Source organism: Sander lucioperca, chromosome 22 (genome assembly GCF_008315115.2).
Source record: "Sander lucioperca isolate FBNREF2018 chromosome 22, SLUC_FBN_1.2, whole genome shotgun sequence".
NCBI classification, from domain to species: Eukaryota; Metazoa; Chordata; class Actinopteri; order Perciformes; family Percidae; genus Sander; species Sander lucioperca.
Window position 1 is genome coordinate 17248917 of NC_050194.1, and position 23069 is coordinate 17271985.

General features: G+C 38.7%; 1 protein-coding gene across 28 annotated transcripts in view; it reads right to left on the reverse strand.

The window, feature by feature from the left end:
- LOC116060962 (calcium-activated potassium channel subunit alpha-1) overlaps positions 1-23069 on the reverse strand; it is a 93716-nt gene that overhangs the window by 46623 nt on the left and 24024 nt on the right. For all 28 annotated transcript variants that reach the window (XR_004896396.1, XM_035997699.1, XM_035997700.1 and 25 more), the window contains exons 3-5: positions 11291-11352; positions 2671-2764; positions 2424-2535 (exon numbers count right to left, since the gene is read on the reverse strand). Coding sequence is in view for 27 of the 28 variants with exons in the window: in XM_035997699.1 (XP_035853592.1) it covers positions 2424-2535; positions 2671-2764; positions 11291-11352 (268 nt within the window). In the remaining variant the exon portion in view is untranslated. The remainder of the gene's footprint in view (positions 1-2423; positions 2536-2670; positions 2765-11290; positions 11353-23069) is intronic.

Genomic DNA, 23069 nt, shown 5'->3' on the forward strand with positions numbered 1-23069 from the left:
TGGATACTTGTTTGTTTGCTGTCTGCTGGAGTCTAGCAGGATGTGTAGCATTTTGGTTTGTGTGAAATACAGAAAATAGAGGAACTGTTCAGCATGCATGCTTGGCGGAGCAGATGACAAGAGCAACACCTATACACAAACGGTAGCAACCAAACAACAAGATGGGAACAGTAACAGAATTGCAGGAATGCTCACATTGTCTGACTCAGGAATTTTAAGAAATGCAGTCAAAACAATCATGTAGAGAAAATATTGCAATATCATGTGAATATCTTTCTAAAATAAGTGATGGGTTGGTCCTTCATATCTGTAACAACCTCTTCAGTAAACAACAGAAAGCAGCATCACAATGAGCAGCTGAATTCTCCTGTGCCCTCAACTTACAACAACTCTAATTTGATTGGTTGAAAACCTTTTATAACTATCTGTGAACCCAGAACATCACTAAAACACCAAACAAAAGTTGTGTGTGTGTGTGTGTATATATATATATATATATATATATATATATATATATATATATATATATATATATATATATATATATACACACACACACACACACACACACTTGTTCAGTGTAACACATCTTTCCATCCACACAGACCTAACAGAGGCCATGCAGGGGAGGAGAGGTCTGAGGGCTTGATTTTTTTTAAGACAGCATGGTAGGGCTGCACAATATGACCTAAAATCAAAACGATAACGATAAATGAACGATAATTAATCACGTTGTTCTAAATCATCTTTTCTGAAGCCAAAATGTTTCCAGACGATGGACACTGCGTATTTTTGGGGCACAAGTTGCTCAATTGACTCGGACTCGGTGTTTAAGTTGTCCTCCATTATGCTTTCCATGCGGCTGACTGGTCCAGGCGAAGTCCCGTGACTACACACGCAGTAGAATGTTTTTAAGGAGAAAGTAGGCCTATCAACAGGAATAAATTATCTAAATAATTGTGATGGGAAAAATGCATCGATAACAGCTTCCGAATTTTGATGTTGTTCCAGATTACACTAATGGTGTGTAGAAAAGTGAAGCACAGGCTTTATCAGAAGAGAAATAAAAGCACTAAATAGCACTAAAGTAGTGCAATAGTGCATGCAAATGATTTAAAATAAAGTTGAAAACAGGATACAAAAAAAGCACATATTTTAAAATAACATAAAATACATAAAATGTCCACAGAAAACACAAAGATTGACCTCATGACAATCCAGTGGATACATTGAGTTGGAGATCAAATAAAAAAAATACTGACTCATTTAAGCTTGATTGCAAACACTGTTTGCTAAACTATAGAAATAAAATGGCCAATACAAATGCATTGTTGCTAACAAACCAATAACTTTCAGTATAATGCAACTAACAATGACATGGACACTTTATACTGATGCCCAAAACATGACAATACTGTCATACTCACACATGCCCACTAGATGGCGTAAGCAACTAGCAGTGGCTAGTTATACTTTTATTGTTTTTGCACCATAAATCCCAGTACATTAGCCCAGGGAAAAACACAGGCACGTTATGCAACTGTACCCATCAAGCTGTCATATTGACTCTAAGAGTGTTCATTGCTGGAGTTGGCTACACGGCAGGTTTGTTCCTAAGCTGACAGGAGAATAAAAAGCAGCTATACAAACCTGTAATGCAGCAAAAAAGACCGACCCTTAATCCTGTAATTCCTCACAGACCTCTCCGAGTGATGAGCTTCACACATTTAGCAGATTGACTTCTATTCTAGCGCTCGAGCCCCCATCAAAGCCTATTACCTTTTTTTTTTACCCTTTCGTGTACTTTTCGAACACAGAATAATTTCATCCGAGTGTTATTGCAGGTGTGCTGGAGAGGTAAAGGGCATGTGACACTGCAGCACAAGGCCCACTGCTCACAACACATGGCCAAAGACATGGCACCCATTATATTTCCCTTTAAATCAACTTGCATAAATGCACATTTTAAAACGGCACACCAGATGACAACCATACAATATTTGGTAGTGTTGCCATGCAAACAAGCATTAGTTTGACGAGTAAAGCTCATAAAGCTTTTTGAGTCACCATGCTTTTCAGTGTTTTATGCTGTGCTGTAACAGAGTCTTTTAATTTGATGCACTATTTCCGCAGTATTAGTGAGGATGATTCAAACTTTTCATGCATGTCATGCAATGTCCCATTAATTTCATTTTGTGACAAAAAATGTCAAACTTGTATGGCTGATATTGTAGGTGTCCCCATGTAAATGACCACAAAATACTACGTTTTTTCAGCTTTAGTGACTGGCTGAGATTATCCGTTGCATTCACCAACAGCTGTTAGACCTGTTATATCCACTGGGGGGCAGCACAGCCTCCTCCGCCAACCCAAAGATCCACAGTACAATGTACAGCCTGTGCGTGTGATGTGAGCATCCTTACCGAGCCAGCTCCTGTTCAGGTACACCGACACAAACACCGGAGGAACCGTGAAGAAGTCTACTACCGAGTTCACCTCCAGCCAGAACCACAGCTTGTCATTCGCAGCAATGAACTGATGGAAGTGAAGGGTCAAAGTGAGATTCACAGTTTTCAGGTACACAGATAAGAGTAAAGATAAACAACAACTACATATTTTATTTTATTTATTTATTTATTTTTAAATGTAGGCAGCTTCAGTTCTACTTACGCGGAGGCCAAAGTACAGCAAGAAGAACACGTTGAATGCCATGTCGATCTGCAACGTGAAGTCTTCGTAGAAGTTCTGACAGGACTCAATAGGACTATTAGACAGAGAGAGAAACAAAGTATGTTAATGTCTTAAAAAAAATTGATGGTCAAGTGAGGAAAGGTTGGTAAAATGCATAAATGTCAACAGTATAACAAAAAGTATAAAAGATGCATTCTTCTTTTCCTTTTTCCATTTTTAAGATTTCCAAAAGAAGAGGAACTTAAGTGTTGAAAAAATATTTTCCAATGGTTCTTCTGTTGAGAAAAGACATGCATTTATTTTTACACAAGCAATAACTTGTCGAGACACCTGATTAACCCTTAAATAACTGCAAAACAATCTGTGATATTCCAGGTGCAAGATCACATCATGAAAACGGTGCCGTTTTCCTTTCAGGCCCGCATTTCAGATCTCATAGGCAACAAACATGATGGAAATGCAGAGCCAAGGCAGTAGTTTAAGGGTTAAATGCATGCAGGGTTCATGTCTTCTTTTATGAAATCAGGCAGCCATAGCAAATGCTAGCAATGTAGTGAAGTCTCACCCTCAAAAAGCTTGTATCTGGCACTAAGAATTCAAATAAAGAGAAATAATTAACCAAGTAAACGTGACTGTAACAGGTTAGTAGAATTATGTAATAAAAATTATGACCTGGAAGTTAAAAGATATCCTCTCAAAATATGATTCACACCTAAAATGAAAACACAGGTTAACTGTACATTCAAAATTAAACAAGGCAGTGGAGAAAGAGTTAATTGAGTGTACAGCTGTGAATATGTTTGATTAATATATCATTTAAATAAATAGTTGAGTGAAACAAAAAAATGGAACAGAAGATTTTTATGGTTAATTGTATTAGTAATGAATCAGTTTTTTGCCAAAAAATGAATGTACAACAATTTTGCTATTGATTATTCATTTAATTTGAACCCAAACATTTGATGGTTCCAGACTCTCGAATGTGAGGATTTGCAGGTTTTATATCGTAAACTGAATATCTTTGGACTGTCAGTCAGGCAGACATTTGAAGACATCAACTTGAACTCTTGGAACTTGTTTTTCACTATTTTATGAGATTTGTTTTTACACAAAACGATCAATTGATCAAACAGAACAATCATGTATGGATTAATTGATAATGAAAATAATCAGTTGCAGCCCTAAAGCAGTGGTTCCCAACCTGGGGGGGAGGACTCGGGACACCTCCAAGAGGTCCCAAGTTCAAAAATGATTAACAGGATTGGAAAGCAAAAAATAATTCTGAGAAAAACATTTCAGAAACACATTGTGACTTGCTCTCATTTCACCACAAGTCAGTCCAAATAAATGAATCTGAGTAGGAAAAATAACTGTTTGACTTTTAATATTCTTTAACATATGTGACTTTTAACGAGGGGCCACAAATAGATATTGCTTCGTTTTAAAGGGTAACCATATGTTGGGATCACTTCCCTAAAGCAGATGTTATCGTAAATCACGTCTTTGTTCTCTGCAGCATGTTAGTGCCAAACATTTCCCTCTCATTTAGTTACTTTGTTTTCATGCCTCTTTGTTCGTCTTCTACCTGCAGTATCCCTATACTCACATTCACAGCTTCACTGATGCAGACCACATCACTCAACAGCCACCAGCCACGTCCCCTGTGCTGTTTAATACCATTCGGATGAAAGCAAATTGCTTTTGTTATGTAAAAAAAAACCTAATAAACTCTGATAAATCACTGTCCTCGCGGAGTTGCAATAAGGCAGCACTAAAATACCTCAGGGATTATTTTTGAACCGATCTGATGCACAGCAGTGACACTTGGTTGATCAGGAGGTCGGTGATGTGACTCAAACTATTCTCATTGTCCTCACACAACCATCTCATCCTTTGTCTAATACAGGCAGTATTTATCAAAATCCTGACCAGTAGATGGTATATTACCCCAGCTAGACTGCATTATTTTAACCCTCAAGTGTAAACTGGACTTGTTCCACTGCATTTGGGTGCGTCTAAAAATTATCAACTTTTTGTAAAAGTTACTGGATTTTATATATGGGTACAGAAGTTTCTCACTATGTATTCTGAGTATGTATCCTAGGGGTTTTATGATCACAAGAAAACAAAAGATCTGTATTTACTTTTTGCATCTTCAAAGCAAAACAATACACATCCTGTTCATGGAAAAATTTTCTGAAAAGGACTTCTTGGCCTGCCTTTAAAAAAGATAAGCTATGTAGATCAGTCACTGTGATCAGTATTGTTCACAGTCTATGTTGAGCTGTTGCAGGTGCCGTACTAGTAGGAAGTTGTCCTGCGCATGCGTTACTCTGTAGGCTGGCTGGAGGTGTAGCTCCAGTGGTGTGTGCCATTGTTATGATGCATCCTCGATGGTCCTTAAACCAAGTTTGAAGTAAGACAACTCGTTTCCATTCAATCAAACATCCAACAAGCTTTTTTTTACAAAAAAAACTTTTGGAAAACAGTAATGCACTTCATCTTTTGCAGGTGTGACGACCCCTGCTGTTGTGCGTTTGTTGTGTGATTCACCTGTGTCTCTGCTGACTCTGCAGGTGCTCATTAGTGTAATCTGAGTGTATACTAGCCTGGCTGCAGTGCAGCTCTGCTCTCTCTGGCTGCCTGCCTGCCTATTGCTGCTGTTCCAGCTCTCCCTGCGTCTCCGTTGGTTTGGTTCTGTTGTATATGCTTTGTCTGCATTTTAAACTCATACACACATATCCATCACTCATGTACACTTACACCAATGACTATACTGACAACCCCACCCCACACATTGATCATCCTTTAAATTGATCTAATGTGGTTTTATAAAATATATTTTTGGAAAACTTTATCATTGTGTGTCTCCTATTTGTTGTGGCCTAACAGCCGGGTCCTAACACAGGTTATCTGATAGTGTAAAGAGAACTGGTTGATGTTTTGCTTGTACTCGTTTATGTTTGGCTGCTTTTTCCTCCGTTTGTTGCATTTTCGCTTCTCTTCAGCAAAATTTGTATATCTATTTTTCGTCTATTATTTAACCTAAGAGTTGAATTTAACTTAACTACTACATTCAACTGTCTTGCATCTGAATAATCCCTCAAAAATCACAATTAGATAAAGATAAAAAAGAGCCTTTTTTAGGTGTCTCTATGAAAAGTCTTAACGTTAGAAAGTTCTGCCCTCATTCGCGGTAATGACACGTCAGCCTGGCAAATCCCTGTCATGGCAGGGTGACAGACCATATAGCGGATCACAGACCTGCGGTGTTAAATAATTGAGTTCCAGTACCCTTGTTTGAAAGAGGACTAAGCCTGTTATGGATCACAAACCCTCCCTGCTCTGGTCTCTCTCTCTCTCTCCCTCATTCAATTCAGACTCGGATCAAACAGGATGAGGAGACCTTAATGTTGTCTGATGACACTGCACATGATTTACAACCTTAATGGTCAAGAAAAGGCCACAAATATTACTCACGTTTTTTTTTCATTATGCAAAATAATTATTTTAAACTTACCTTGATTTACAGCTTCACTAATAGATAAAGGCTAAAACAGATGGACATTTCACTCAGTAGCTGGTAACGCTGCATTCACACCAAATCAGACGTTGCTGCGTTTAGCACAGGGTTGTGTGGTGGTGTGGTAGTGTCACTTAAATGGCCCATATGTGTCTATCGTGTTCCCCACTGCATTGCGTTTTGTCTGATCAGCGGTAGGTAACGTGATTGGCCACTGCAGCGTGATGTTGGGTTGCGTTTCTCCAAAAGTAGATTCTGTTTCATCTTATTTTTTCCGGCATCCTCTGCAGTCCCCAGGGCCACAGCCTACACCTACTACCCACATTCAAATGCAGGGCTTAAAGTGAAAAAAAATCCTGAGCCTGAAACTTTTTTGTTAAATTAAGAGTCAATGTAGATTTACATATTGCAATATCATAATCCTACAATGAATCATTGTGATACAAAACTTTCTAGATGTGTTGCTACTTTGGCCAGGTCATCATCAAAAAAGCGAATTAGTACATTCATGATTTTGTCCATGTTGACATTAGCTGCTTTACATTTATTAAAAACGTCGCATTGTTTAGCTTTTCATATAGCTAGACGTCTAAACTCTGGGGCAAGGCCGTTATGTTTAAATAACTGCCATGCTAATAACAAACAGACAGCTTTGTCAAGGCAGTTTGGGCTTCAGATAGCTTTTACACAGTGGCCACCGTTCATGACAAATAATGTTCCTCTATGAACGTGCACACACATATTGTTTGTATCACGGTCGGTCAGTGAAGGCGCAGTCGCAGCGGTAGCAGTCGTTGCCGGTAACGTACTCGTATGACAGAGTGCACGGACCGAAGCTTTGTGACTAGCATCTAATGACTAGCAAGCACTTTCTTACCGCTGCTGCCGTACAGTATCTTCCTTGAACATGCGCTGGAGAAGCAAGCACCCGGCTCCCTCAAAAATGAGGCACTACGTGCTAAACGGCTTCCCGTCTCCACCCTTCATGCCCAGCGCCATTTGTTTTTAAGTCCTTTCAAACTTTCTCAACTAAAGCTGTATCTACATGCTCCAAGTTTGATAAACTTTGCCTCTGCCTTCATTTTTTTAGCCGCGTTACCACGGAGACCACACCGGCACCGCACTCTCACATTTCGGCAAAGACCCCCCCCCCCTACTTTGCATCTGATTGGCTAGAGCTCGTTTCATTGGTAGGTGGTCGATGATTGGTTAAATCCAGCGCATCAAAACAAACAGGGCAAACGCCCTGCAACTTAAGAAAACACACGCAAATAGACAAAACACAAGCAAATTAAGAAAACAACTTCATTAATTTGACAACACATGCGCAGCATTCAGCAAACGCGCTGCAAATACCACAACACAACCAAATACATAAACGCGCTGCAAATAAAAAACGATGCAAAAAGAAAAGCACGCAAACCCCGAAAAAAGAAGCGATGCAAAAAGAAAAACATCTTCATTAATTGGACAACACATGCGCAGCATTCAGCAAACGCGCTGCAAATACACACAACTCAACCAAATACATAAACGCACTGCAAATACACACAACACAACCAAATAGATAAACGCGCTGCAAATATGAAACGATGCAAAAAGAAAAGCACACAAACCCCGAAAACAAATGCAACAAAAAACGCTGCATCCAGATTACACAACATAAGTTCTCCAGACCTCTAGAGGGAGCAGCTAAGTGGAACAGCTGGATTTTCGACCGTTATTAAATTCATATTATTATTATTATTATTATTAATAACATAATGTATTATTAATATACAGTCTATGCTCCCGTCTCATTCCCTCCCGGCTGGTGCTGTCCCCGAGCTTCGGCTTTTCAAAATAAAAGCTCGCGTCTGGTCCGCTATGTGTTTGTACTTTGGTGTGTTGGATGTTTGTGAACTAAACAGTACGGCAATCATGCTGATGAATACAATAACTTTTTCAGCAGATGTCTTACTTACAACACGTTGGAGTTAGCAAAGCACTTTTGTGTTTATATGTGCGGGTGGGATTTATTCACTTTGATAAATCCCACGGTAAATTGGCTGGTTTACTAACAGGGAGGGACTAGAAATCCTGTCTGTTTTTTGTATTTCAAGAGCGAATTGCTCCACAATATGAATACAGATTGATCACTTATTTTGTTGGTAACCGTTGTTGTATAATCACAATATTACACTTGAGGAGGCCTACACTTCAGTAATTTCGGACCTCGAAATTAAACCCTCTCATGTAATATGGCTTAAACAAACGTCAACATTAAACGCTGATGCAGTTTTAAATGTTTTATCACCACGAGTTTACAGACGTCTCTGCTGATTGAGTATCAGCTGTGACCTGAGCCGAGACACACCCACCAAACGAGAGAAAACAGATCTCAAACATAGATTTAATATTTACAGTCTATGCAGTCTCTCTCTCTCTCTCTCTCTCTCTCTCTCTCTCTCTCTCTCTCTCTCTCTCTCTCTCTCTCTCTCTCTCTCTCTCTCTCTCTCTCTCTCTCTCTCTCTCTCCTTCCCTCTCTCCCCGTGAGGTCGAAAATCCAGCTGTTCCACTAGCTGCTCCCTCTAGAGGTCTGGAGAACTTCCGTTGTGTAATCTAGATGCTGCGTTTTTTTGTTGCATTTGTTTTCTGGATTGGTGTGCTTTTCTTTTTGCATCGTTTCATATTTGCAGCGCGTTTATCTATTTGGTTGTGTTGTGTGTATTTGCAGTGCGTTTATGTATATGGTTGTGTTGTGATATTTGCAGTGCGTTTGCTGAATGCTGCGCATGTGTTGTCAAATTAATGAAGTTGTTTTTCTTTTTGCATCGCTTCTTTTTTCGGGGTTTGTGTGCTTTTCTTTTTGCATCGTTTCATATTTGCAGTGCGTTTATCTATTTGGTTGTGTTGTGGTATTTGCAGTGCGTTTGCTGAATGCTGCACGTGTTGTCAAATTAATGAAGTTGTTTTCTTAATTTGCTTGTGTTTTGTCTATTTGCGTGTGTTTTCTTAAGTTGCAGGGCGTCTGCCCCTGTCGGCCACCGTACAGAATACTTTAAGCCCTGCAAATGAATTTGAAGACTGCCGTTTGTTGCTGCAATGCCTGTTTTGCGGTGAATGCAGACTAAAACAAAGCTAAAAAGTCAGTTACTAATGGGACATTTCATACCTGAATAATAAATTCATCCAAACAAACTTAAGTATGTTGAGACACTAAATTGATGGTAGGTGAACTTTAATTCATAAGACAGTTATATGCCGAGCTGTGGATTTGTCTGCTTGCTGTGGAGTTTTTGTGCCCCCTAGTGGCCAAAATCTAAAAATGTTGTAGCCTAAAAAACACGTCACATCGCTTAGAGCACCTTTAACATCAAGGAAAATATTAAACAAGAATAAGAGTCTGACTAAGTATTTAACACCAGTGTTAAATACTCAATTTGTTGAGTACTCAGTGTTGAGGGTTAAGGGGACACCCAGCTCTACTTTAACATAGATGAAACACAGAACAGTGTGTCTTACAAATGACTACATGGAAGCATAGAGTGCAATGTAAGACCCAACTATGAAATAAAACTCCCTGTGGGACCTAACCGGCTTCTTCATCTCTGCAGATTGTAGCTTGAGTTCTTCTCTATGAATCTAAGTGGGTCTTGCTGTGTTGACGTCTCGCTGTGTCGCTTCCAGCCAGGTCAGCCTGTGCATCATATGAAAGCCACAGCACCCCCACAGGACTAATTACAGGAAGGGCTGTATCTGTTACAGCCTGCTGCCACTTAGAAGCATGCAAGAGAGCAGCTAACTGACTGCTCATTGGCTTTAAGTACTGGGCTTGTTGATGTTTACAGGTAGTGAAAAAATAGTGTAAATAATAGAAAGCCTGGACAAGTCAGAATGGAAACTGGGACAAAGAGCCTCGTAGATGAATATTAATATAAGTCATTGAACAGGTGCAGCATCATACCTCTTGTGTGTTTAACAATGCCCTTTCTTATGCGTGAAAAGGTTAAAGACAGAGGTCGTAGGTCATCCTTCATCAGGTGAAAAGGGTATCAGGCGCCACTAAGAGCACGTTCTGAGAACAGGCCACAGATGGCATTGGTGAGGATGTAACTCTACCTCAGCTTGTCCAGTTAATGAAATGAGATCATGCTCGCAAACCACATCAGAGCAAGCCAAGCCCTCAGCTGTATGCAGTCTTATGAAATAACAAATAACCTGAATGCCGGCCCGCAGGAGCATAAGCCAGATTACACAAGTTTACAGTCCAATTTCTCTTCACTGCCTTAACATTACTCCCAGCGGAGACTCCCTTTGGGCTATAAAAGCTTTTATCCTCTGCTCTACTTCTTAATGGCACATCCTGTCCAAACACCACCAGGCTGCAGTAACAGTACACTGTTGGAGCTAAAAGGGTCTTCCGCTTCCTCCTGTTCGATGAGCGATGGTGATTGGGTTGAACAGGAACTTGGGTCCTTCCTGCCCGTTTGAGAGTCTGAACCTTTCATTACAGAGATTACAGAGAAGCACATTTCATCTGTGAGCACTGGCTGTTTGTCAGCAGAGACCGCGGGTAAGCTCAGAGCAGTTTACCTGGAAGGAGATTAGATAAAAACAGCCAGCAAGTGCGTGCTCTCAAATACAGAGCACAAAGCACTCAATGTAATTAAAGCTAAAACTACAGTATAAGCATTATATGAGGATTTACGAGGAACCAGTTAATGGCTGAGTTCTCTGAGGCTAATCTAAATCATACATGTCTGATATACTGTACATACAACCTTCCATTAAACCATTATAATATTTGTAACTGAAGCAACATCATTTAAACAGTAGGGTTTTCTAAGACCATAATACATACAGCATATTTGGTAAATTTCTATATTTCTCTGAGACAAAACTGACAACTTGTAACTTTAACAAAGCCACTGCTAGCTTTGAGGGACAGCAAAACCAAATTCAAAGCCATTGCTCAGTTTCTTGATTTCTCTAGTGTTCTGCAGTGGAACATGTTAAACAGGGTTCCTTGTGACCTATAAGCCAGAGTAGCATCAATAGTGAAGTATAATGACTAACATTAAAAAGAATACTTACTCAGAAGAATCTATGAAGTATATAACAAGGGCTCCAATGCTGAGAGCAAATACGAGCACCACCTGGGGGAAAAAAAGAAAAAAGGAGCATTTTACTTAAGTTGTTATGATACTAATAAATCATCCACTATTTCCTTTCACACAAAAACTAGTTCAGAACTAGACAGTGGATGTTCAATCTTCGGATGCATTACACTGCAATACAGGAAATGGGAAAAGGAGGACATCAGCTTTATGCATCTGACCTATTTGGCTGGAAATTCTAATTTATTCTGCTATTTCAAGTGATGTGTGGGCGAATTGCTAACTTTTTAAAAAAACTTTTGATAATTAAAATACTTTTTTTTAAAGTGCACTTTTCAAACCCAAGCTACAAAGTGCTTTACACATAAAACCAGAAAAATAAATGGATCGGGGTGGAATCAAATATAAGCAATGACATTTAAAAAGAGAAGCACAGAATATGACAAATGTTTTCAAACACGGTATTAATTGATCATTTTAGAGCTGCAACAATTAGCCCATTAATTGATTAGCTGATTTTTTCCGCTGCAAAAACTGCTTTATATCATTGTAATTTCAATATCTTTGGGTTTTGGACTGAAGGTCGAACAAAACTAAATATCTGAAGACTTCAACTCTGGCTCTGTGAAATTATGGACATTTTTCACTATTTTCGGACATTCTAAAGACTAAACAATTAATCGACAAAATAATCAGCACATAAACCAGTGATGAAAATCATCTTTAGTTTGCCAACTTTATACCTGTTGTTCTACAACATATTTTCTTAGAAGCATAAACTATTAGACAACCTCAAACTTACAGTGAACAGAGGAGCAAAGGCAACAGGCATTACTCATTTGAAATGACAGAAATGTGTTTCAAGGTGTGTAGCAAATGTTTAATGCCTATAAATCAGCATTGACAGACCTTGATACATCTCGTCAGCCTGTTATAATTGTGTTATATAAACCAAAAAGGAAGAGTCAGAGTTTGGAACAACAGTGTCACAAACAGACTCATCAGTTACTGTATATCCGATAAATAAATACACACAAGCTCAGCTCGTCATGTAAATAGGCAGCGGAAGAGTGTAAGAGGTGACAAAAACGGCTTCATCTTTCAAAGACACAAACAAGGATTAATGCAGCTGAGCCCGAAGCTTTCGGTGGCCACAGTGGAGCAGCATGATAGTAAAAACCAGGGCATTGCTTTTACTCAGTCACTCTGCTTTTCTGCAGGGGGAGACGCTGCTGAGTAAACCGAAGCCTGGAGTCAGTGGAGAGACATTCAGAACAGACTGGGAGGCAGGTTGCAGGGTAATAAACATGAGATCCAGGGGTGTTGGTGAACAAAGCAAGAGTTGTCAGGGTGATAGCGCTGACACTGATGGAGCTTAGGTGAAACTTAAGCGAACACCACAGGAAATCAGACGAACGTGTTAATACAAATAAGTCAGCACATATAGATATTTAGAGGGCAACCAGAGCTTGAGGTGAAGATCAATGTTACGTGTAGGAAAACAACCTGTGCTCTCACCTGACAACGCTGCTGTCACTCAGAATAACACAGTAAAAATTCAAAAGTGACTGCTGTCATGTTGCGTTTGTCTAACCAGAGAAGAAGTTGGAAGATTAACAGTAATAGAGGGCAGGGGACAAAATCTCTGTTACCTAACTAGAGCATACTTATTACAAAGTAGGCTACAAAACAACTAAAACCGCAATACAGTTCACGAGTTTATACATTTCAGATTTTTGCAATGCAACACATTTTCTGCCATTTAGGTTAAAAATGATCTAGATTTTAATTATTTAGACATGTTAATTGTACATCCGCAGATGTCTTAAAGTGCCCATATTATGAAAAAAACACTTTTTCTGGGATTTGGGGTGTTATGTTGTGTCTCTGGTGCTTCCACACGCATACAAACTTTGAAAAAAATCCATCCAAGCTGTTTAGAGTGAGATACGGTTTCTGAATGTGTCCTGCCTTCAGTCTCTGGGTGAGCTGTTCAAAATCGGCACGGCTTGTGACGTCACAAGCCGAAACGAGCAGGCTAACCGCAACCATTAGCTCGTAGCGTTAGCATGCTAACGCTAATGCTACAACACAACTACAACACACACAAGTTCACCATAATCTACAAAACAACTACTTACATGTGCGCCCTCATTTTGAAGTCTCCCAGCTAATCCTGCCTTGTAACTGACCGAAGTTGTAGAAACAGCCTTTCTTTTACTGTCTATGGAGCTAGCTAGCTGACATGATCTACATCTGAGCTACTGCGCATGTGCAAGTGCAATCAAAGATAGTACAGAAGAAGAAGAAGAAGAAGAAAAGAGGTCTCACTCTGTAGCTAAAACAGAGACCAGCTGAAAAGAGGATCTGCAGCAGTGAGAGAGAGCGGTGCAGTACAACAAAAATATGGTGTTTTTTGAAAATTAAACCATGTAAACCTATTCTGGTACAACCTTAAAATACAATTATGAACCTGAAAATGAGCATAATATGGCTGCTTTAAAGCACAGCCACTCACTGACTGTTGCAAAGAGTGTGTCCTAATTTTCCTTGTGAAAGTCAGTGCTAATGTAGAGGAGGGTCTGACCCAGACAGCAAAACAAATGTTAAACATCCTGAAGTACACTACCAGGTTATCTGCGACCGTACCTGGCTTTCATCTATTTAAAAATGGCACAAAGGCCATCCTGAACAAGAAACCAATGGGCATCCATAATGAATGAGCTCAGTCTAATTAATTTCCATGATGTGAAATTGTATTGTCAACCTGCAACCACTGATGGCTCCGTAAGGACAAAAAAACACCTGCATGCATTTTTAATCGACCTGTCCTCTTTGAAAGCCAGGAAATCCCTTTGTGCCTCTGACCATCCCAGTTTAGAAACTAGAAACAATGTTGGTGCGACCCTAAAAATGCTAATGATGCTGGCAGATGAAGATTCGGTGATGGTAGTAAATAAAACACACAGGCTGCAACAAAGAGGGGGCAATCGTGACTGGGTTTGCCAATGAGTTGACAGCAGACGGTGCCAGCATTCATCATTCATCTCAGTCAGCAGATAATGATGCTTCACATCTGTATATTCAGCCACCCTCAGTACAATACAAGGAGGCCCAGTGAGCTCAGACTCACAAAGGGGGCCGACCACTGCATGCCAACATACTCTTACGTTATTCATTTAATGCTGTTGCCAAGAACAAGCTAAGAAGGAAATCACATTGTAAAAAAAGAAAATGTCAAATATTTCAAATTAAAATGAAAAATAATGATTACCTGCCAGAAAGGAAATCACTTTTTTTTTTTAAAAACTATGTGCTGAAGAAACTGTAGGAGATCTCAGGTCTGTCAAAGTAAGTCAAGTCCGAGTCAATTCTCAAGTTGGTCAGAGAAAGTCTCAAGTCAAGTCTCAAGTCACTTATTTTTATTTCATTATTTATTTGTAAGTCCAAGTCAACTCACAAGTCATTAGAGACAAGCCTGGTGTAAAATCAACAGTCTATCAGAGCAATTATTTGAAGCAAGTCTCAAGTTATTAAAAAAGGCTCAAGTCATCCAAGACAAGTCAAAGTCAAATCCCCAGTCCTTGAGGACAAGTCAAAGCAAAGTCTTCAAAATGTTAAAATCAAACAGGATTTCAAAATGTTCCTTAAAAAACTGTATTAATTGTGTTTTTTCTAACAGCTGAAACCAAGTCCTTTCAATCTATAAGCCTAACATTTTTAAATGATAAGGCTGTGTAATCATTTTCCACCATTTGATTTCTTTTTTATTGCTGTAGGATTTCTTTAGGTCAAAAGTTGGGAATGAATTGAGGGTTGAAGCATCGAGGGTATGTACTACTGATCATTAAGTCCTTTGAGGCAAACTTGTTTGGGCAACATGCATAAATTAAATTGACTTGTTGCCATCCTTAAGCTAAATAATGCAATTACAGACTGTGATATGAACTGCAACATAAGTGGAAATTCAATTTTCATCTTCAGATATTTTTTTTCAGAACTTGGAAGGAGTTTTGAGTGGCAGCGTGATCAGAATTCTTAGTTTTTATAAATAGAGACATTTCCTCTGGCATGAAAATGTATTTATTCAGTTAATGAATTCTAGTGAATTTCTAGTCAGAAAGCATGTTTCCCTCCATGAAAAACTACAGGAGAGCCTTGGCTTGAGTGTTTTTGCTTTTAAGTCTCAATATAAGTCTTTAATGAGTCAAGTCATGTTTCACAGTAGTCCAAGCCAAGTCTCAAGTCCTCTTATTTATTTATTTATTTTTTTTTTTTTTTACAAACGTCAGTATGTCTCAAGTCTACAGCTCTTATTGAAGAGGAAAACTAAAACTGTAACACGATCGTCAAGATCACAAAAAGTTCAAAAATGATGCTGGCTGAAAACAACTAATTAATTTCTTAGAAATCTTAAGGTCCAGCTGTGAAGAGTTGAAAATAGATAGCTAAAACTGTTTGTTATAAAAAAAAAAATTAAAAAAAAAAAAACGATATCTAAAAACTTTATGAAAGCATTGTGAATCCTATATTTAAAAAAATAACTTCTAGGTCCAATTTCACAACAGATTACAATGCCACCACTAATCCTGTCTATGATGCACAGTATGTCTCGTCCCTGCAGAGTGCACCAGCAGGTCTCAAGCATTCAGAAGTCAACCTATAAACATCAGAGAACCCACTCATGCTCCTCCACTCTTCCTGGAGTGTGACTCACCATCAACCAGCGTGAATAACCTGCCAAAGTAACGGGAACTTCGCTTGGGCAGAATCATCTCTTTTATTGTGGGAAGCTCAAAGTCTAAGGTGGTCTCTCTGATAATTCAGAATAACATTACTCTCTTTTTCTTTTGCAAATAAGGAAAGAAACAGAGTTTGACATTGAGACAAATTATGTATTTTCAAAATTAAACAATGGCAACCAAGGATGCTTTTAGCTTTGAGTATGTTAAGAGCCTTAGTTATTATAACTGTAACCAGGGTTTCTGCAGGTTTCAACAAGTCAAATTTAAGACCTTTATGAATGATATTTAAGACTTATATCACAACATAAAAGTACAACGAAATGCAGTCACAAAAGTATTTGCAAAGTAAATAAAATTAGAGTAATAATAATAATCTACAGCGAATTATATTTCGACTAGCGAAAGAAAGAACTACAACACCGCAGAATTAAAAAAAAAAACATTTCAATGAGCATTAGAAGTGAATTACATGGACGTAGGAAAATTTAAGACACAATACTTCAGAAAATTTAAGACTTTTTAAGGCCTAAAATTTTGATTTTGAAATTTTAGACTTTTTAAGACCCCACGGAAACCCTGTGTACAGCTGTGGTCTAGTTAAAAGAATTGTATCTGATGAGGGCTCAATTAGATTCAGGTACAGTAGAAACATGTTTTACAAATTCTGCAGTGGGAGGTTGCGTTACTCGGTGAGCTGCTACAGTATCTAAAAACAGGATTCAGAAGAACCAGGGGTCAGTTTGTTCCCTTTAAAGCCTGCGGTCACAGAGCTCTTATTCGTGAGATACCAGAGATGTGTGTGTGCAGTCAACAAACCGTCTTCGTTTTGTTAAACCCTGTGTCTTCCCATGGGTCACATCCAGTTCATGCATCTCACCTTTTAACGGTGTGCATGTTCATAGGAGCCAGTGCCTGGCCTGGTGTTCCTTATGGGTGACTGTCTGACCCCCAGCTGCTTTCAAAATAAAATGACCTAAGGACTATCCTTGTGATTTCCAGCCGTTTTATCCGTCTGCCCTCAAATGCCACATTGATTAATAAGGCATCTTGGACATAATGGAAAACACAAAAATACAGGCCAGCACAATAGAGGAGAAAATAAAAAAAACAATGTGCCATTCATAAGCTGAATAGTGCAATTACAGACTGTGATATGAATTCCAACATAAGGTGACATCACTTTTCCTGCTTCAGATTTCTTTTTCAGAGCTTGAAAACAAGTTTTCAGAGGCAGAGTGATTAGAATTTTCCGTTCCAATCAATAGGGAAATTTTCTCTGGCATGTAATTGTATTTATTCAGTTCATAAATTCTAGTGAATTTCTAGTCTGCAGCATGTTTCCCTCCACAAACAGGACAGCCTTGTAAAATGTACATTCACAGGACTGAACACTGTAATTATTTCTTTATATTGTTTTGTTATTTTTTGGATTGGCTGTGAATCATCCTGCAAAGATACAAATCAACATACTCATTAACTACCACAAAATCCATTTAGTTACATGTGTTTTTTTGTTTTGATGATTGTGTGGTTTAGAGCAGCTGTAAATGTGTGATGGGCCTTGAACTTTGTTATAGACACCTTGGTTATCATGACTGTCCTCGCTAACTATACTTTGTTTACAGCACTCCTGCTCAGTTTATCCTTTGCCCAGGGTGATAACAGCAAATTAGCATGTTTACAACAGCCATAAACGTGATCAACACAGACACAGAATGAACATTGAGATATTTACTGTTGAACTCCTGCTCCATTGCAGCTGACAGTACATCTGTGACGGCTGATGCAACTTCAGCTCTGCGGTTTAAAACTATTGTTATTGTTTCTGTATTTTACAGTATTTGCTGCTGAAGCACCATGATGGATGATGACCTCATTATGACCTTTTGATACTTTGAGGTTCTCAACTGTTTGGATACTACTTTGTATTTAGAGTACACGCAGAGCGTTTGTCAGACCTGAAATAGGGCTACACAATAATGGCTTTATGGCTAAAATAATAATCCTGATTATATTGCTAGATTTCAGTCGATGAATTTCAATCAGAATTATTAATCTTTGCTGATTAGGGTAAACAGTTACCTAATGGCGCTTTTTTCTGTATTAACTTTGTGGCTATTTCGAATGATCTTAAAGCTGCACGTGTCAATATCTTTATAGTAACATTGTCATGTAACTTAAAAATTATTCCTGATGCTGACCTCAGTCCTGTTTGTGAACACAGCATCAAAACAGGCCCAACATTTAATGTATGATCTGTAAATAATAACAAACATTTTCATATTTGATATTTATATAACCTCTACTTGTAAATGATATGGTTTAAGAAAGCCAGATTGGGCCTTGAAGAGACAGCTGCGTTCCTGTTCAGCTCAGGCCTGCATTCACTGGCTGAGTCTGCATGTGCCCCATGCTTGTGGCGACAAGCAAAAAACACAACATGCATACTAATGGACTCTTGGGTGGTTCTCCTGAAGCCTGGCACCCCTCCTCAAGCATGATCTTAGTATAACCAAGTCAGCATGTGTTTCATGAGCAGCCGACAACCTCATCTGCCTGACCAAGAAATTATAATGAAATGGTCCAAATCACAGCTGTTCTGTTACTCGGGTGTGTTTGACAAGGTCGCAGGCAGGAAAGACAAACATATATTCACAGTTTAAAAGGTCAAAACCAAAACATTTCAAAAAGCAATGGCAAGACACCTTTGGGATTGAGAGTGACTGGGGATCAGACTCGAGGAGAAAGCATCATCATGCTCCTCATTTTTTAGGTATTCAGTGCAAACGCAAATAAAGTGTTGTGTGCTATAAATACAAAATGTATGGGTTTTTTTTCTAGATTATTACTTTTATTTGAGTGACATGCAACTTGGATCAATGCTAATATCACTTACATAAATTACACTTACACTTGGAGAAAAGGAGGGTAAAATGAGGCCTGAGTGGGCTGTCTTTTTTAGTTTTATCAGAGGAGGAAGCTTTATACACAGTACTGTATTGAGACATACAAAGGCATCAACGAAAAGCCTAATCTCCGTTTGGCAGAAAGTGTCACATTACTCATCACAAGATAAGATAACAATCAGATTGCATAATTCCGCAGTCACTGACGACAGCAGCAGAAGGATGATAAATATTATATAATCCCCAGACGTGCGTGTGTGGTAACAAAGTAGCTCATCATGTGTCATACTGATCATGCCCGAGCGGTTTTATCAATCTAGTGATTCACGACTAAGGCGAAGCTAAAGGTTCAATGTGTCAGAGACATTAGACTGATCAATAGGAGCAAAGTGACTGAAAGACTGTCTTGACATGTTTGTTGGCTCATAACTAGAGAAAGAAAGATAGCACATAAAACCTACAGGTATGGCATTGAGCTTGAAAAATAGGGACATTAAATTAATCTTTTGTTTTCTTAACTTTCATTTTTAGCACCAATAGCTTTTTTTATGCCTTTACTGGCTCACGTGCCGTTTTTGGCAGTGTAAAAATAACACAAATCAAAGGAGATCATGTTTAGCAAGAACACATACAGGGCATTAAAGCCAGAGTGTGAAACTCTTTGCTCTGGCAGTGAAAGTAATTACACAAACACAGTCGATGTGCTTAAGAAAAGCAGTGGTCTCTTCCCACTTCCTGTCTGTCAAGGTATTGGGTAATACAGGTAGACTGACCTACCATATGACCAATCAGAGAGCAAGAATAAACAAATAAGTTGCATCGGCATCCTTCTGGTGCGCCAGCGCGGGAATGTTGCCACAGACACCAGACTCCACAACTTGGGTATACTGAGAAATACAGAGAGCTTTCTCTGGCGGTGATAGGCTTATTCAGCATTGTGTGAACTCGTTTGGCAAGGGCTTGAATGTAACGGACGTTCATTTAACTTCCACACTCTAGCTTTAATGTCTATTAAAACCACATGCTGCCAGAGAAAAATAAATAATAGAAATAAACAACACTGGAGATTGTACTGTTGGTCGACTTTTCTATCCAGGAACAAACCATGAAGAAACCACAAACCCCAGTGGATGATTCTCTTTTGCATTAAACCCAACAAGTCTAACATTATTTAATGAATAACTAAACACCCCCTGAAAATCTTCTTCTCACTTTTCTGCAGTGATGTGCAATGAAGTGTACTGTATCTGTTTCCCCTCTAACCACACCCATCACAGATGCTGAATGGGGTCAGAGGTCAAACACACTTGAAACTTCTAACTAATAAAGACAGTGAAATTCCAGCCGGGTCTTATGTTACTCTTTAAAAAGATAAAAGGGGAACAATAAAAATAAAGGGCAGTTTGCCACATAAAATAATACAGCATCTAATTGTGATGGCCACTTAAATACATGCAAGCACATTTTCCTGAAAGTATAAAGAACTTTGTACTGTAAAGGCTGCATTTCTACTGTTTACCTGCCAACTGTTGCTAGGCAAAATAAAATAATCTACTACACTATCACTCAGGTAACTTTCCAGAGTTGTAAAATCTTCCTTCATGGTATTATAAACCTCTGTGCAGTGTGTTGGTATCTGATAAACAGATATTGACGTCTATTGATGGAACATTCTGAGCTTCGAATTGTGAAATATGAAAAGTTACTAGAAATGAATTTTGTCACTCCCATAATTATTATTTGTCTTACCTCAATGCAAAGGATAACCATGCTATACATTTTGGAACTTCAGTTCGCACAATTTGTGTAGCTTTGGGGGATGTAAACAGGAAGTATAATGTTGCCTGAAGTTCTGGAGATATAAAGTCCATGGTGATTTATGGACGTTTATTCAGGATGAACATAATACAATAAAAATAATGATATTCTCAGAAAGTGTAAGTCACACTGAATCTAAACATATGTATAGCATGTCTGTTTAACTGAGTTATGAGTCCAAGAATGAATAATCCTTTTACAAAAAATTGCAACAATCGGGCACTAATGGTACCTTATTTGTCTCAAGCTGTGTGTCACAGCAACTGCTGCAGCTGCTGCATTGTTCACCTTGTGCATGGCGAGATATTAGAGTATAACACACCATATGAATAGAACAGTCATTTTAAAACAAACTTGATTTAATTGAACAATTCCTCTTTTTCCTAGTAAAACCCTTACAGACAGATTTAATGTTATATTAAGGCTTGTATTGCATCATTCAGAATATTCCTCTGGATGAGTACAGTACATTGTGCAGACAGTACAGTATCCCTAAGCACAGCTTCATCAATGTCTTTCCTTTTGTGCGTGCAACTTTAATATTTGAGAGCAAAACCGGTGGGTTTAAGGGATTTCTCTCTCATCTTGTCAATAAAAGCAGATTATTTCTTTGTCTACCATGTCTCCTGTGGAGCTGCATGCAGCTGCTTCCGCATCATTAAGGATCACTACCAGCATTACGCCAGCTCCAAAGAGATAGACCTGCTATTCAGTAATAACATCATCACTCACAAAGTGGATGTATCCTCCTTTACAGTGAACCAACAGCAGAATTGACCTAAAATTGGAAATATATGTCTTGTCTGACATTTAAGAGACATTTACTTATAAAAGCCCCTGACCTACAGCCATACCACCACGACCCTCTGATTTTATTTATTTATGGATCTACTGAACAGAACACATTGAATCCAAAAGGTTGTCATGTTAAAGCGGGAACACGTAGTTCAAACGGGCTCCTAAGATCTTAAAGACCAAGACGGATAAAAACAAACAATGAACACCTAAAAAATGAGGAGCATAGCGATGCTTTCCCCTTGAGTCAGATCCCAATCACTCTGAGGATCTTTTACATCAAGGTGTCTTGCCATTGCTAAAAAACATGTCACAGCTGTCAATCACTTGTAACATGTAACCGCTAAAACCGCTGTTTTTTTAGTTGATTTTGAATGTGCCCTTACAGCCCCTGATGTATACAGTTGATAGAGCATAAACAATACTTGCCACTGTGCAATCTTTGAATATTGTGTTTGGTAATTGTGGGAGGCAATAGAAAAAAGTTCCCGGTACAGGAGTTCCTGATAGCTAATTAGAAGTTTTCATTCCTGCTAGGAGACACGGAGCCTGCCTGGAGCTGCAGAAAAGTATCGCAACATTACATCTGCAATTTGCAGAGGGACCAAAAACAAGGAAGCTAACAGACGCCTTCGTGGACATCAGCAGGAAAGACAAATGTTGCACACCAGGGATAAAGCCAGTATGGAAAGTAAAATACTGTATGTCTTAGGAGTATACCTTGAGACACAACATATGTGCTTCTTTCTTTTGCCTTCTCCTTTTCCAAACACTTCTCCAAGCCCACTATCTGAAATGTGAATGGTGTCAGTTTGAGTCCTGAAAAACACTGAGGATGTCCCTAAATTTAAATACTCTTGGGCCCTACTTTAAGGATTTGCACATTTCTTTAACAGACATGTTAAGTGAATTTAAGCTAGGTAAATATTATAAGATAATAGCTAAAATATTGTTTCTTTTTTATATATTTAATCATATTTTTCTTCTTCTTTCAAGCATTAGCATATATTGTAAACTCACATCGTCAGAGTGTATGGTGATGACATTATAATTATTAACACTGTTTTAGCAAACACTCTCTGGTGTTGAAAACAGCAGGTCAAAAATAACCGGTGAACTTTCCCAACAGCTGCTGTCCAAATTACAGTACGTGGCAGCTTGATGCACATTGATTTATGACTTTATATAAATAATACCTTCTCTGAATGTGGCATGCAACATGACTGCAACTGTGAGAAATCTGGATATTAAAATCATATATTCTTTCGTAGTACATGTAAAAAAGCAAAATCAGCCATATTCCTTTCTTGGTGCAGAGGACGCAGCAGAGGAAAATGACTGTTGTCGACTATAAAACAGTATACTCCTGAGAATTAAGGTGTGCCTGGGGAAGTGCCTGCAGGGCCTCTATAGCCACTCACACTTCCTGATTCACTCCTTACCCCAACATCAACACACCGAGCTCTAACGAGTGCCTGCTCAGTGAACTGGT